The 14,572-nt window shown below is 44.4% G+C and overlaps 1 protein-coding gene across 1 annotated transcript in view; it reads left to right on the forward strand.

Moving 5' to 3' along the window:
* adgra2 (adhesion G protein-coupled receptor A2) overlaps positions 1-14,572 on the forward strand; it is a 37,675-nt gene that overhangs the window by 20,648 nt on the left and 2,455 nt on the right. The window contains exons 3-17 of the mRNA XM_063896352.1: positions 7,709-7,780; positions 8,721-8,792; positions 8,890-8,961; positions 9,420-9,583; positions 9,968-10,181; positions 10,329-10,493; positions 10,573-10,771; positions 10,865-11,014; positions 11,114-11,275; positions 11,615-11,815; positions 11,950-12,139; positions 12,758-12,966; positions 13,441-13,568; positions 13,656-13,779; positions 13,861-14,009. Of these exons, the coding sequence (XP_063752422.1) occupies positions 7,709-7,780; positions 8,721-8,792; positions 8,890-8,961; positions 9,420-9,583; positions 9,968-10,181; positions 10,329-10,493; positions 10,573-10,771; positions 10,865-11,014; positions 11,114-11,275; positions 11,615-11,815; positions 11,950-12,139; positions 12,758-12,966; positions 13,441-13,568; positions 13,656-13,779; positions 13,861-14,009 (2,271 nt within the window). The remainder of the gene's footprint in view (positions 1-7,708; positions 7,781-8,720; positions 8,793-8,889; positions 8,962-9,419; positions 9,584-9,967; positions 10,182-10,328; positions 10,494-10,572; positions 10,772-10,864; positions 11,015-11,113; positions 11,276-11,614; positions 11,816-11,949; positions 12,140-12,757; positions 12,967-13,440; positions 13,569-13,655; positions 13,780-13,860; positions 14,010-14,572) is intronic.

Raw genomic sequence — 14,572 nt, forward strand, 5'->3', positions numbered from 1 at the left:
CTCACTCTCTGTGTTGACTCCAAGTGTGCACCGAAGCTCTGAGTGTGTTTCCTAGTATGGGCACCCTTTGCTTCTTGTCCAGTCCTTTCAAATGGCTCTGGTTCTTCTCTCAGGACCCGCACACTCACACCAGACTATCTATTAAGGCTTGAATATAGTCTGATCTGCTGTTGTTGGTGGGAGAATACAGCTCCAGGGCAGGCCGCCCTCCTCCAGGCCTGGGCCAGACAGTGCAGCAATCTACACAGTTAGCCCTTTCATTGGGACAAACCTCCCCAAAGCCACTGTGCCTTCATAACCTGCCAAACCACCCAAGTGCAAAGGAGCAATTTAGCCTTGTTTGTTTTTGCCCTTTTACTGGACTACTGTGTTTGTGTAGCTCTTTTTAAATATGCCTGCCTTCCAACAGCTACATTTGGATGTTGGAAATATCCCTTTTTTCCAGCTGAAACATCAGTTGAATTATACCTGGTTTCTGTGTAAGTGGTTGCTATGCAAAATCAGTTTGATTCAAACACGCTATCAGGCCTTCGATACTGTATCTCCACCTTTCTGTTGGGATCTGGCGCTGGCAGCCCCGCTAACGAGCCGGGACCTTTATGAGTTGTGGACAGATCCCAGCAGCCTGTCCTGCACTGATTTGAGGCGAGTTAATGAGAATAATGAGCAAAGAGAGGGTCGAGCCGGTCTGGCACTTGTCCAACCAGGGCCCCATGCACCATGGGACACAGGACAGGCAGGCAGGGCACAAGGGGCCCCTCATTACCAGGTCTGCTCACCCTACAGGGAGAGAGGGAGCAGGCAAGGAGAGCAGAGGGCAGCGATGATGATGGATGAGGGAGCAGCAGGGCGCTTGCAGGGAACAGGTCTGGAAGGCAGGCGTGAGTGAGGCTTGTGGTTAGGACTGGTAAGAGGCTCGAAGGTGTTGGCAGCATGATAGACTTTGTCAACAAGGGAGTCTGAAATGATCCCCTCCAGTATCAATCTACCTGACATGACTGTACTTTTACTTCTTGCAGGAGAGTATGCACGGGAAATGTTTTTATTTAATTAAAAAGTGCACATTGATAAAAATGAGCACTTGAGTCCATCATGCTAACGTGCAAGACTTACATCAGCCATACATTCAAAATTTCATCTGCAAAAGAACACAGAACAGCACATGGGCACAAAAAAAACACATAATAAAAGTTTATTCAAAATCTACTGTTGACTTTCAGCAGCAGGAAATAAGGAGCTGGTTGTCATTTATGCTTTTAAAGACACAAGATTTAAGGTTCTTAAACCTGTGACCAATAATAAGACTCACAGTGCATGATATTGTGCAGATGCTGGATATGTTCAGGGAAATGTCTGCATGATGAAACATATATACACTATTATCACATTAAGAAACCATAGGCCAATCCATTACTCTCTTGCCTTAATAGTATCTGCTTTACAAAAAGGGGAGACGGGCCACTCAGTCTTTGCCTGAGGCTCTCTGAAACCGACCTTGAAATATCCTCTGCCATTCTGAGCAGCCGGGGGTTAGGAAGTGGTCCAACTTAAACAACTCTACCATCTGACGGAGGGGAAGTGGAGCAGAGATGGCTAAAGATGGTATGGTGGCTGGAGAGAAAGGGAGGGAGAGAAGGAAAGCACACTGTTGCAGTTTGTCTTCTTATATAAATCTGAGCTTGTTTTTCTTAGTTGGAGATTGATGTTGTTTTCACAAAGGCCAGACAAATTACCTTGAGGATTCAGAACAAAGCGGAGGTGTGCAGCATGTAAAAACGGGATGATGTGCAGACATGGCAACGAGCCCCTCTGTCTAGACTAGTGTGGGTAAGACAAGGTTCAGATTGAAGCAGCCCACCCCTCAACAAAGAGTTAAGGGCAGTTCTGGAGGCTGCACATCCATACTCATTTTTTCCCCAAAGAAAATTGAACATTTGTGTTAGCATGTTTGCCCGCACACGCCATTAAGTGGCCCCTGGTTAGGCAACAGTCACCTAATGAGAGTGCATGACATTAGGAGGTGGAGCGGGTGAGGAAGGGGTTAAGCGTGCTGGAGAGTGGAAACAGAAAGGGGGGAGTTGATAGACTCCAGATGTGTCTTTCAGATAAACTGAAGGAACGGGTTGTGTTTGTATTGCAAGCCTAGCTCAATCGTGGCTCTGGGGGTTTATTGAAACAGCGAGCGAGCCCCCTCATAAGCCCATTACCAAATTGTACGGTTTATACGCCAGTAACTCTCTCTCGCACACTCATACAGCAAACTTGATATGGTTTCAATGGCATTTTCCTTCAGAGGAACTTGAGCTTTCCCTGGTCGTACTTCCCCCCACTTCCGTTTGTGTTTCTTCTCTGCTTTATTTTTGCATCTCCCCTCTCACAGCTCACTGGGTCTCTCGCTGTTCCTCCCCCTTCCCACTCTGTACATGCTGTAGTCCACCTACTGGAGGAAAATTCACTCGCGGATTTGAGTCTCCGCTTTCATTGATCATTTGAATGAAAGGCGTTTGACTCTACTTCCCATCCCAGTTACAATGTGAACATTGTTTCGACTCTCTGTTAACTCATTGTTAGAGACGCTGAATGAGACTATTGGGTCTTTCATATCAATTGACTCAATTTGACAGAATCAATCTAATATAATGTCATCAATATTAGTTACAAGTAAGTAAAAAAACTAAGAAGATAGTCGCCTTTTTCTCTCCAACTCTGACCCTGAGAATCTTTACATCTTCATTAATCTGACAAATAGTATGATATTCTGTGTGTCCCATCAAAATAATAAGTCATTTTTTTCTGCACGCTTGTAGATCTCATAAAGATCAATAGGTCTGTCAAAGCGAGCAATGCCTCCTTCTCTCGTCCGGTCCAAAAAATCAGTCAATACCAGACCGTGGCTCCAGAGTTTCCTTTGGCACAATAACCTCCATCTCGTTTTACTGCAGACTATAGAAACATGTAATCAACTTAGGGCATTTAACAACTCACATAAAAGTGTATATTTCTATTTCTGTGCAGTTGGATACACAGTTTATGTTTCTGTCAGTAACGAGCATAAGACACTTATGATGGTCAGGGGGTGGTTGTTCAGGTTTCAAAAGTATGTGTGCAATGGTTATTGATATCACAGCAGATTTATGAATGTACTAGCCTGTATTTAGCTAAATGCCAGCAATAATAAATCCAGAGAAACCATAGATAACAAGTTGATGAGGTATACCCAATCTTAGAGGAACCAGAAAAAAAATAAAGAAAATAATCTGGGGAAGGGGTAGCAATGCAGGAAATTAGTAGAAAAACAAGAGCCGGCAGATCCCGGTTTCCTGTTTTGGGGGGAGGCCGGAGTATGTTTCTTGCCTGTGTTACAGAGCCCCCATTGTGAGCAAGTGTGTTGAGGAGTCTGGAGGTGGGGTCTGCGAGGCCAAACACAGGGACGATTTTGCTCAGTACTGAATCCCCTTACCCACCTGCCCCTCCCTACAGGGAAAAACTAGCTAGTGAAAAAAAAAGGAGAAAAAGGAAACTGTAAAAATAAACGAGCAAGGGCCTCCGTGCTACAGACGCCAACCAGACAGGAAATGACACGCAGCACAAAAATGGTCTCCACCGACCTCTGTCAGGAACCGAGGTGCCTGTTATCCCCACTTACTTTTTCCCCAACAAAGCTCCAATCCCTCAATATATTTGTTAATGTTGTCAGGGAATTGCCTAATAGTTTGCTACAACATATAAATACAGTTTAAGCATAGAAAGAGTCTCTGTACTGCTATGTCTTTCCAGTAAATACATTCCAGGAACAGGAAATTCTTGATTCCAGTCTGGCGATAATGAGTGGCCAGTTCCCTGGCTTCAGTCATTTTCCCAGCTCCCTGCGGGGCTGGGGCCTAAACAATGTCAGTGGAGCACTCCAGTCCCCATCGCTGTGCTCCTGATAATGGAGCACTCGACGTCTGGAGCGCTTTACAGACCATGTCTTCATTATTACCCTCTCGCTGCCCTACAAGCACGTCGCTCCTCTCCAGGCTGCATGGGGCCCAGGTGCTCATCCCATATCCCCACAGAGAAATTACTCTTCAATACGGCAAAGGACCAGCCACATTGATCGGGAGGAGTTTGTGGGAGGGAGGGGGGAATGGCAGCCGCTGCTGTAAGGCCCAGCGGCTGCAGACAATGGCCTCTTCTGCGCTTGAGTCTGTCACAACCCCATCACACAGGCCACATGTGGAGGAGTGGATAAATCACCGCACCCAGAGGTTATAAAGCAACATTCAAAAGGAATAATGACCTGTCAACACCAACCATGTAGCTGCTTCTAAAGATAATGAAACATTGATAGCAAATTGCAACTTTTATGCTCGGCAAGCGTGAGGCTTTGAAGTATTTTTCATCTCCGCTATTATCCTCTTGCCCGGTGACAGCTGTTGTCATCAGGGTTGAGGCCACTGAGCTGTGAAGTTGTTGTCAGGGAGGGCACTGTCTACTCCAGAAGGCACACAGACAAGTCATCGCCTGAGAATGAGCTACTGGACTGTAGGTTGGAAATAAAGTTGGAAATAAATCTGAGGGCGTGGGCGAGTGGCGCGGGGCTGCAGCCCAGATTTTGCCTGGATTATGGTGTGGGGCTAAGCGCTCGCCGTGTGATTCAAGTTCTGTTGACTGTGGTGAGCTCCTCAACATTCCCCAGCTTGGTGATAAGAGAGTGTAACTGAAGTAGTGGACTGCTGATACTCCCCGGCCAAAGCACAAACTGCGCTGTAACCTCTCATGCCGGGAACACAGGAGAAGACCTTAGAAAATGCTGATGTTTAAAGTCTGATACTTGTTTTTCTATTGCTGTTTTTCACACTGGGTAACATGTTTGTCCCCAGAAAGCTTGAGATGCTTATACACTATCATGTCATGTGCCAATGTGTGACTCTCAGTGCCTTGTATTGGCTAAAATCTCTACTACTCAGCAGAGATTGGGGTCATGCATTTTGCTTTAGGTTACTGTAAATATCCAAACAGAGAATGTGAACCGATGCAAGACAACAAGCTAATGTAAAATAACACAGGTAAAAAAAATACAACAAAAAAACAACAGCATGGTTTAAGATATGAATAGTTATTGGATTTAATCAAAAGCAGCGGCAAAAAGAAAATACTTCAGCCTAGATTACGCAAGGTCCCCTAAGGACAGCAACAGCAGTGTATGCTTGTGCACGTGTAAATGTTCTGTCTGTTTAGAAACACAACACATGTCAACAATTATTTCATTATATCAACCTACAATGCACTATTTGATGCTATATGTGATTACAGCCTGGATTTTGTAAGGTAATTTATATGTCATTTAGATCTACTTTGATCTGAATCAAATCTTGAATTACAATCATGCTGTACCATCATTAAGAGTTTAGGGGCCTTAACGTGAAGACAATTACCCTAAGGGCGTCCAAACCTGTAGACTACATTACCCACTATTCAACTCCCCCACCAAAACTTTGATTGGAGATTTGGGTGTGTAAAAGTTGGAGGCGGCTAATGTAGCCTTAAGCTTTTACCCTCAAGCATCAGTGAAATAACGTTAGTCAGTCTTGAAATCTGGTCAAGGTGTTTTTAATTGAAATGCAAAAAAACGTTTAAAATGGTAACAATATATTTAGTTTCATAATGAGATGCTTAAACATTAGGACAAATCCACCTGTTTGCGTAGATCACAATGATGATTACTACATTTAACTCTCATTTGTCATAAAAAGCTCAATGTCCAACAGTTTTTAGGACATGATGCAGTTAGAAATGTACTTATTTCAGAGTGGATTAAGCAGTGTTTGAGTACAAGATACCATTTACATCAGGCAATATGAAAAAAGAAACATTCCTTTTGGATACTATAAGCAGATTTTAATCATTTGAAGACACAAGGCGTGTGTGTATGAGTGTGAAAAGGACAGGGAGGGAGGGAGGGAGCGACGGTCATCAGAGGGAGGAAATATTGGGCAGTGCCTCGTCTTTCAGCGCCGGAATAATGAGTCCCGGGACACACAGATTGGAAACAGCAGTATTGTTCTCAGGTCAACAAATTCCATATAGCTCTATATGTACAAAGATTACCACAGTTACAGGCCCACACACACACACACACACACACACACACACACATTGGAGAGTATTCTTTTTAGTTGTCAAATACACAGTTTGATTTGGTCAGTGAAATGCATACAGTCTCAAGCTGATTTTTTATTTATTGTTAAAATAAAAATGGAAACGTGTACACCTTTATAAAAACCTGTGAATTTGTTGCAAAATGACAAGCTGGCATGCACTCAAAGAGCTGGGCTGAGCTGCTGTCTGCTCTCAGACATACACAACAGACCTCAGCCTTTTGGTCCGGAGCCAGATTTTTGCTCCATCATTATAACCTGTCTAGCATCTATAATCCAGATATGAGCGATGGCTGAGCGAGAGCGTGGACCAACAGCAAAGCCTCTGATCTCTGACTCTGTCCCAGCCGTACCGCACTGTCCGATTCTTTACTGGAAGTCATTTCTAAAACAATAATCCTGCCCTGGTTTTTATCAAAATAGCTCATCTCTTGGAAAGAGGACAAGACAATGGTTAAGAGATGCCTGAGGTTGTACATGGTGTGAGGCAGCGTGGTTCGAGAACAGCGCTGACAGATCATTTTGGTGAGAAAAAAGGATCAGAAAGTCCCCTGAGGTCTTGCCTACCACAGCGGTAGTAGTGATTTAGACAAAAATGCAGCCGCAGCATTGATGCTTTTGAGCCACTGGAAGAAAATCCTCTTCTGTGACCAGTCCGATGGGAGCAGGCATTTTTCATGCTGCAGCAACTAGGATCGCTTTCCAGCCCGCATTGACCACGTCCTGCCGATTACCATCCGTCTCCTGACCTGCTCTAAACTACATATTCCTACCCTGCCAATAAAAACATCTAAGATTCAAAATGTAAGTGATATAGGCACCTGGCTGAAAAGAGGGCCGGAAACATGACTGGATTGTATTTAGATCTAGAAAGGTTGATTAAGAAATGGATGTGTTTGCAATGACTAACACTATAATGTGAAGAGTCATTGTGAAACAAGCAGTAAACACTTTTAGATTCCACTTGAGTATCTGCATCTGGCTAGCTTCAATCCCAGGTGGCTGATGGGATAAGATTTCCTATCTGTTTGCAGAGGGTACCCTGCTGTGTCCCACTGGAGGAGCCAAGTTAAGGGAAATGTGTCTTCACTCCCCTTCTATTTAAAGATAAAGAAGCCTCCTTTCCACATCTTGGTGTCAAAGCAATAGTTCAATATTTTAGGAAATGTGTTTATGTGGTTTCTTGCTTGGAGTTAGCTGGGAGGATAGATGCCAATGTCCATCAAATACTATATGAAGCAGTGTGTTAGCTTAGCCTAGCTTAGCATACACACTGAAAATAGGAGGTAACAAAGGTGGCAAAATGAAAGTGACAGGTTAATATGGGGCTTTAAATGGTGCTGGTAGGCAGATTTGGTTTCCAGTCTTTGTGCTTAACTCAGCTTCTGGCTCAAGTTACAACATAACAATACATATACAGTATGGGAGTCGTTTAAATATTGTCATCTAACTCTCAAAAAAGTATTGATACTGTATCTAAATGTATAACTATTCGTGTGAGACATTTCAAAATCCTCCCTAGAGGCTATGCATTTTCTCATGCACCTTATGCTTTCTCTCCGCAGGGACCTTAAGCACAACTTGATCAGCACCATCCTGCCCGGAGCCTTCCAGGGCCTGTTCGAGCTCCGGAAACTGTAAGTAGACATCAACAGATGCAAAAATATGAATGGAAATCATAATGTTCATTTCAATTGTTTGGTATGAGACAAATGAAGGAATCAGGGTAGTTTTGTTGTTAAATGAGCAGCATTCACATGAAAAAGGGCTTACACATCGCCTCATAGTGTAGAGTATATCTTCAGTAGATGCTGTTTTAGCAGCTCATGGCAGATAACATGTGTTATATTGAGCTCATGGTGTTAGTGCGACAATAAAGGCCTCCTTCAACAAGTGTTTTTGCTGATCCTCGTGGGGGCCCTGCATTCTCATCTCTGGTTCCTACCACCACCGCCGTGGAAACCTCACGGCCAGGCAGAGGTTTCTCACACGTCAGTGAAGCGACTGTTTGCATCTTTGGACACCGGAGTCTGGTTTTGGCGTGGGTCGTACTTGGTCGTCTGTGCTGCACCGCGTGACTCCCCTTCCCTCCTCCCCCTACTTGTGTTTTCCCTGCGAGGTCTGGGGCTTCTCAAAACAAACAGGGGGAGATAAACACATGCTCTGGACAGCTCTCTGCTGGGTAGTGTCAGAGGTGCAGCAGAGCAGATCCCTCTCTGGCTGTGGCTATACATCACACTCAGAGGTGGACGGCAGAACAGGGGCCCCGCTTTTACCCCATCACTGATAAACTCTAACTGGGAATCCATGGATTGGAGATAAGAGAAAGTGGCAAAGCTTGAGGACATGATTGTTTAGATGTTTAAATGTAATCTTTATTGTGGTGGGAAATAACTTTTAATTTTAAAAGAAGAGCAGAAAGGAGGTGTTGCACAGTTTTATCTGAATGTCCTTTCTGCAGTGTTTGATATGATATCACAAAAATGACATGCAAAAGAGTCGAAATATCACAGTCTGTGTGGAGCCCTCCTGATTTTAAGATAACCAACACATTCTTTTGTCTTTTCACATTTCTAGCGACCTATCCAACAACCGGATTGGCTGCCTGACTGCAGAGATGTTCCAGGGGTTGACCAATCTCACCAAACTGTAAGAGACCCCGTTAAACTGATACCATAAACAATACAAATCTGCATTGTTGGGAGGCAATGATATTGACTTTTATATCACTCTTGTTTACTGCTAGGAACCTCTCTGGCAACATCATATCGACTTTAGATCAAGGAGTGTTTCAGGAACTGCCGTCCCTCAAGCAAGTGTGAGTATTAGACAATGTTGACCGTGGCACTATACTACAATAAATCCACTCTCAGAGCAGTTTAATATCTGAATAGATAATAAATTCAAGCCTGTTGAAAAATTCAAATAAGCAATGAGTATGAATTTGACATGTATTTATTTGAATTTCAATATTATCTTAGGTAATCATTTGTAGAGGAAAATATAAATGCAAACAATCATTTGACAATAAGACTGTTTACCCCCATTTCAGATGTGAACAAACCTCTGCTTGATTTTAATACACTTTACTGCCAGTTCTTTCATGTAACAGACATACTCTTGTTGTTGTGTACAACTCAAAATGTGGTTTCAGTTGACAAATAATCACCTTCCTGGTGTAACATGTGGATCATATAATGAGCAACTAGAGACAACACTGGAGCCATGTGGAGCGAAAAGAAATTTCTGATAAATGACCGTTACTTTTCTCTACAGAAACTTTAACTCAGACTACCTGTCCTGTGACTGCGGGTTACGCTGGGTCCCAGCATTCTTCCGCGGCAGTTCAACCCGGTTGGGGGACGAGACCCTGTGTGCATACCCGAGGAGCCTGAGGGGAAAACCCCTGCGTGGACTGAGGGACAGCCAGCTGAGCTGTGGTGAGTGCCCAGCGTGAATAAGGCAGTTCACCACTTTGTTTTAAAGAACATTGGCTTGGGAATGACAATTACAGCACACTCATACCAACCGTTTATGATCGTCCCTGTATTTTTAAGATTTAGTACGTCAAAAAGCGGTTGAAAGAGATCAATCACAGCAGCTCAGCAGGAACTTATTTCTAAAACTATCAGTGAGCCTTGTTGACAACTAATCCTGTGGGTTCAATTTATGAATTGCTGCTGCCTGCATCCAATCTGCCCCAGAAAAGCAGACTCATAATAGCTTCTGTGGAAACATTTAGATGAGGTTGAGAAATGAGAGAGCAGCAGAAGTAATTAAGAGTGATGTGTAATGCCGGCGTCTTTTCCCACCATTTTGCTCAGACGGTCCTCTGGAGCTGCACACACTGTCGCTGCTGCCATCCCAGCGTCAGGTGGTCTTCAAGGGCGATCGGCTGCCCTTCCACTGCACCGCCGCCTTGGTGGACAAGATCACCACCTTGCACTGGCGTCACAATGGTCAACTGGTGACCTCTGACCCGGACATGGGCGTCCAGCTGGAGGACAGTGTGCTGCATGACTGCACCTTCATCACCAGGTACAGAAATCTATTAAATAATTGCGTGATTATAAACATTTACCTTGTGCAAAGTGATCTGATGTAGAATAATGTTTTTCTAGTGCTGCACTATAAAGCATGTGGTGATAATTTGTTATAATTAGCTATCTCTATCCTCCTATCCAGTGAGCTTATCCTATTCAACGTACATGTGGAGGCCAGGGGAGAGTGGGAGTGTGTGGTTTCCACCGGGCGGGGCAACACCTCCCGCAGTGTGGAAATAGTGGTGCTGGAGAACAGTGCCTCCTTCTGTCCAGAGGATAAACTTGTCAACAACCGTGGGGAGTTCAGGTTAGTTAGAGCTCCAGGGATTATTAATACATACCTAAAGAAACAGCGGCCTCACACTGCTCTGGTTTTTAATCCCCAGGTGGCCCAGAACTCTGGCTGGCATCACCTCACATCAGTACTGCCTGCAGCTACGTTACTCCTCCCTGCCTATGGAGGGAGGTATTGAGGAGAAGAAAGCCTCTCGATACTGTGACCGCTCTGGAAACTGGCAGGAGGGTGACTACTCAGAGTGTCACTACACAAACGGCATCACCCGCGTCCTGCATACCTTCATCCTGGTCAGTAGCTTAACCTTCAATACATTGTTCCTGTTCAGTAAACATTTTGTAGACTTTCAAAACATCAAACCTTGCCCTATTTTTGCCTAACAGATGCCCATCAATGCGTCCAACGCGGTCACTGTGGCACATCAAGTGCGCACCTACACCATGGAGACTTCCGGCTTCACTGACTCTGTGGATGTGTTGTATGTGGCACAAATTATGGAGAAGTTCATGGAATATGTCAGACAGCAACAAGAAGTAAGATTTGATCGCATATTTATCTACATATAGTATACAGGTAGGTTTTATCCCAAAGTAACTGTCCTTTAACTTTAAAATATTGTGTTTTGTTTCCAGCTGTCAGAGGTGTTGGTGGAGATGGGCAGTAACCTGATGCAGGTGGACAGCCAGATCCTCGCTCTGTCCCAGAGAGAGAAGAGAGCCTGCAGCTCCATAGTCCACTCTCTGGAGACTCTGGCCTGGCCTCAGCTGCATGGTCATGCTCAGTACTTCTCCATGGTAGGTATCAGCCTAATTTAATCTTTATTAAGTTAAGTTTGTACTGGTACCTGTAGAGGTGTTGATCTTCTTGAGAAAGGCACTGGACTACACACTGCTCACTGTGCACTTTATAGCTACCTTTCTACTACTAGGATTGGGTAAATGCACTAAATTTGTGTGGTGTGTTTACATGATTTACAGTCATTTTTAGTTTGTTTAAATTCTTCTATTTCCATGATATTCTGGAAATACATATATGTGAAGTTTTGGGAATAATGTGTGAAAATTAAAGCATCATTTTAAATCCTATTTATTATCTGAATGACTTAATTACCATAAATACCTTGATGCACGCAGGCATCTAGGAACATCGTCATGGAGGCCCTCTTCATTAGACCAGCCCACTTCACTGGCATCACCTGCACCGTGTACCAGCGCCGCGAGGTCTCCACAGGCAGCCTGGCTATGGAATCCTCAGAGTCCACTCATGAGCAGCAGCTTCGTTTCCGCTGCAGCACCGGCTCCCATAACACCTCCCTCAACCATTTTCCACTAAAGGTGAGGCTTGGGGACCCCTTCTTTTGGATGATATTATTAAATCCTGTGCTATATTGCATCTGCAATCAAAGTTTTCAAGGTGCTCTGGTGGATTCTAACATAAATACAAAATGTGCATGTGTTTACTCCCATAGAATTCAGTAGCCCTGGCCTCTGTGACGCTCCCAGCTACTTTGTTTCCTCCCGATGCTCCTGCAGACTGCAAGCTGCAATTCATAGCCTTCAGGACTGGCAGCTTTTTCCCTTTGTTTGGGAACTCAAGCAACGCTGGGCAAAACTCTCGCCGCCGTAGCGTCAACACTCCAGTCATCTTTGTTGGCCTAGGTGAGAATCCCTCTCAGCCTATTTTGTGAAACAACTTTTTCTTTTTTTTACAAAATGTGCACCTCAAACTACTGCTGGAAAAACTTTCTGAGACTTTCGTTGTTTTACGATCTTGTGGATGGCCTATGGGGATATGACATCATGTTAAAATATTTTAAGTGCTGCATTACTGAAGCATTATCCATACAAATTGGCCATTTATAACATCAGAAATTGGGTCTTGGGGTCAAACAACACCCAGCTATTTTTTTAGATTTTCAACTATTTTAATCTACAGAAAGAAGAAGTAGGAAGCAACTTCTCTACCATCTAGTTGTGCTATTTATTTGTTTCTGTGGAATATACTTTATCTGAGCTACCATGCCTGACACATTACAGCCCATATCATTGTTCATTTGTTTGACCGTGACAATGTTTGCAATCATTTTAGTTATGTCCACCTACGTATAAACACACATTAGGACCCAGTTGGTGTGGGATGGTTTGAGATGTCCTTCAAATTGAATAATCGCTTAAAGCAATGCACGGGAACAAAAGACAAGAGGGAGCAGGCATCACAAACAGACTGCAAAGTATCCGTGACTCAATTTCAGTACAATTTCCCCTCTTTCGCTACAGATGGCTGCAGCATGTGGAATCACTCGGAGCCCATCTGGGTGTCTCTGCGCCACTTGTCCCCTGGTTCTGATGCTGTGGCTGCCCAGTGGAGCCTGAAGGCTGTGGAGAAACACGGAAGCTGGAGCCAGGAGGGCTGTCAGCTGGTCCACAGTGACAGCAGCACCTCCACCATGCGCTGCTCTCTACTCAGCAACTACGCTGTGCTGCAGGTGGGATACATTATTTTTTTCAGTGAGTGAGTGGCGGTTTGAATACTTTAAATTAAGCAATCCAACATATTACAGGACCATGTATAATAACAAATACAACAAAAATGTATAAATAAATTCAATTAAAACATTGAAAAAGATAGAATAACCAGCAGTTGTAAACGGTTGTCATCACATCATTTGCCTCCCCACTCATACTTGCAAAACAAACAAACACACCCTCTCTCCCTCCCACCTTAGCACTTACCCTACCCACCCACCGCCCCCTGACTCACAGACATTTGACAGACAGGCTTAAGAGGTGTTTCCTAAGATGTTGGGATGCTAGGATATGTGATTGTGTGGCTCCAATCCATCTACAGACCTTCATAAATTGTATTATGAAATAGTTTTACCTTATTTCTGCCATTCCTGTCATCGTCCTGGATTATCAAGGTTCAATAAAACTTTAACTTGTGTGGGATTTTTTTCCAGGAGGTGCCAGACTACCCCAACTCCAAACCCCTGTCTGTAAGGGTGCTCCACCCTGTGGTATATGCCTGCACTGCAGTGCTCCTCCTTTGCCTCTTCACCATCATCATCACACACATACTACACCACAGGTATTGCATTGTGTGCATGAACACACTTCTCACTCCTATTATTTATTTGCTTCTTTTTTTAAATATCGGTTATGTTTGCTCCCACAGTTCTATTCACATTTCAAGAAAAAGCTGGCACACATTGCTGAATACCTGCTTCCACATAGCCATGACGACAGCCATCTACGCAGGGGGCATTAGTCTGACCAGCTACCCAGTTGTTTGTCAAGCAGTAAGTGATGCATTTAAATTGTCCTCATTTTGATTAATGGTGTGTAAGCTTGGTGTTTAACCTGAGTGTAATGCGTGATAGGTGGGCATCGCCCTGCACTACTCCTCCCTCTCCACCCTGCTGTGGATCGGAGTCAGCGCCCGGGTCATCTACAAAGAGGCTGTGTGGCGAACGCCCCAACAGCCAGAGGGAGAGCCTCCAACTCCGCCTACTCAGCGACCCATGCTCAGGTCAGTGAGCAACCAACAACTCACCCACTTCCTGTACTGTTTGATTGTTGTTTGCTGTCAATACGGTTTATGTTTTAGACTGAGGCAGAGGTTTTATGCCTGGCCACCCAGACTGTGCGCCATCAAAGTGGGTCATTGTGCCCAGCAACTAAAGTCCCTCTGTGTTTGATGAAACCTTGGAGGGACATAACAGAGTATTGCTGTAAAGCTATAAGTCTTTATGAGTGGGGGAGGGTAGGAAAGTATGAAACCAACAAAACAGAAGCAAAGGGGGTCGTCATAAATCTGCGCAGGGTGATTCAGGGGGTGCACTGTCTTTCCGAATATTCCCTTCTTTTCCCCCTCCCATCCCTGCCCCTGTGATCCAGAAGCTGCAATCATACTCTGACCCCGCTGACCCCCCCGCTACCCTTTTGTTGCCCACTCAGCCACATGGGATCAGGCTGCATTAAATCACAGACTTCTGGAGCCTATGCTGACCCTTGTAACAATCTGCCCACTATAGGAGTGACGGATCACACAGCTCCGTTTAAATTATAGACAGCCAGAGAAACATAAAAACA

Source organism: Eleginops maclovinus, chromosome 12, assembly GCF_036324505.1.
Source record: "Eleginops maclovinus isolate JMC-PN-2008 ecotype Puerto Natales chromosome 12, JC_Emac_rtc_rv5, whole genome shotgun sequence".
Taxonomy (NCBI): domain Eukaryota; kingdom Metazoa; phylum Chordata; class Actinopteri; order Perciformes; family Eleginopidae; genus Eleginops; species Eleginops maclovinus.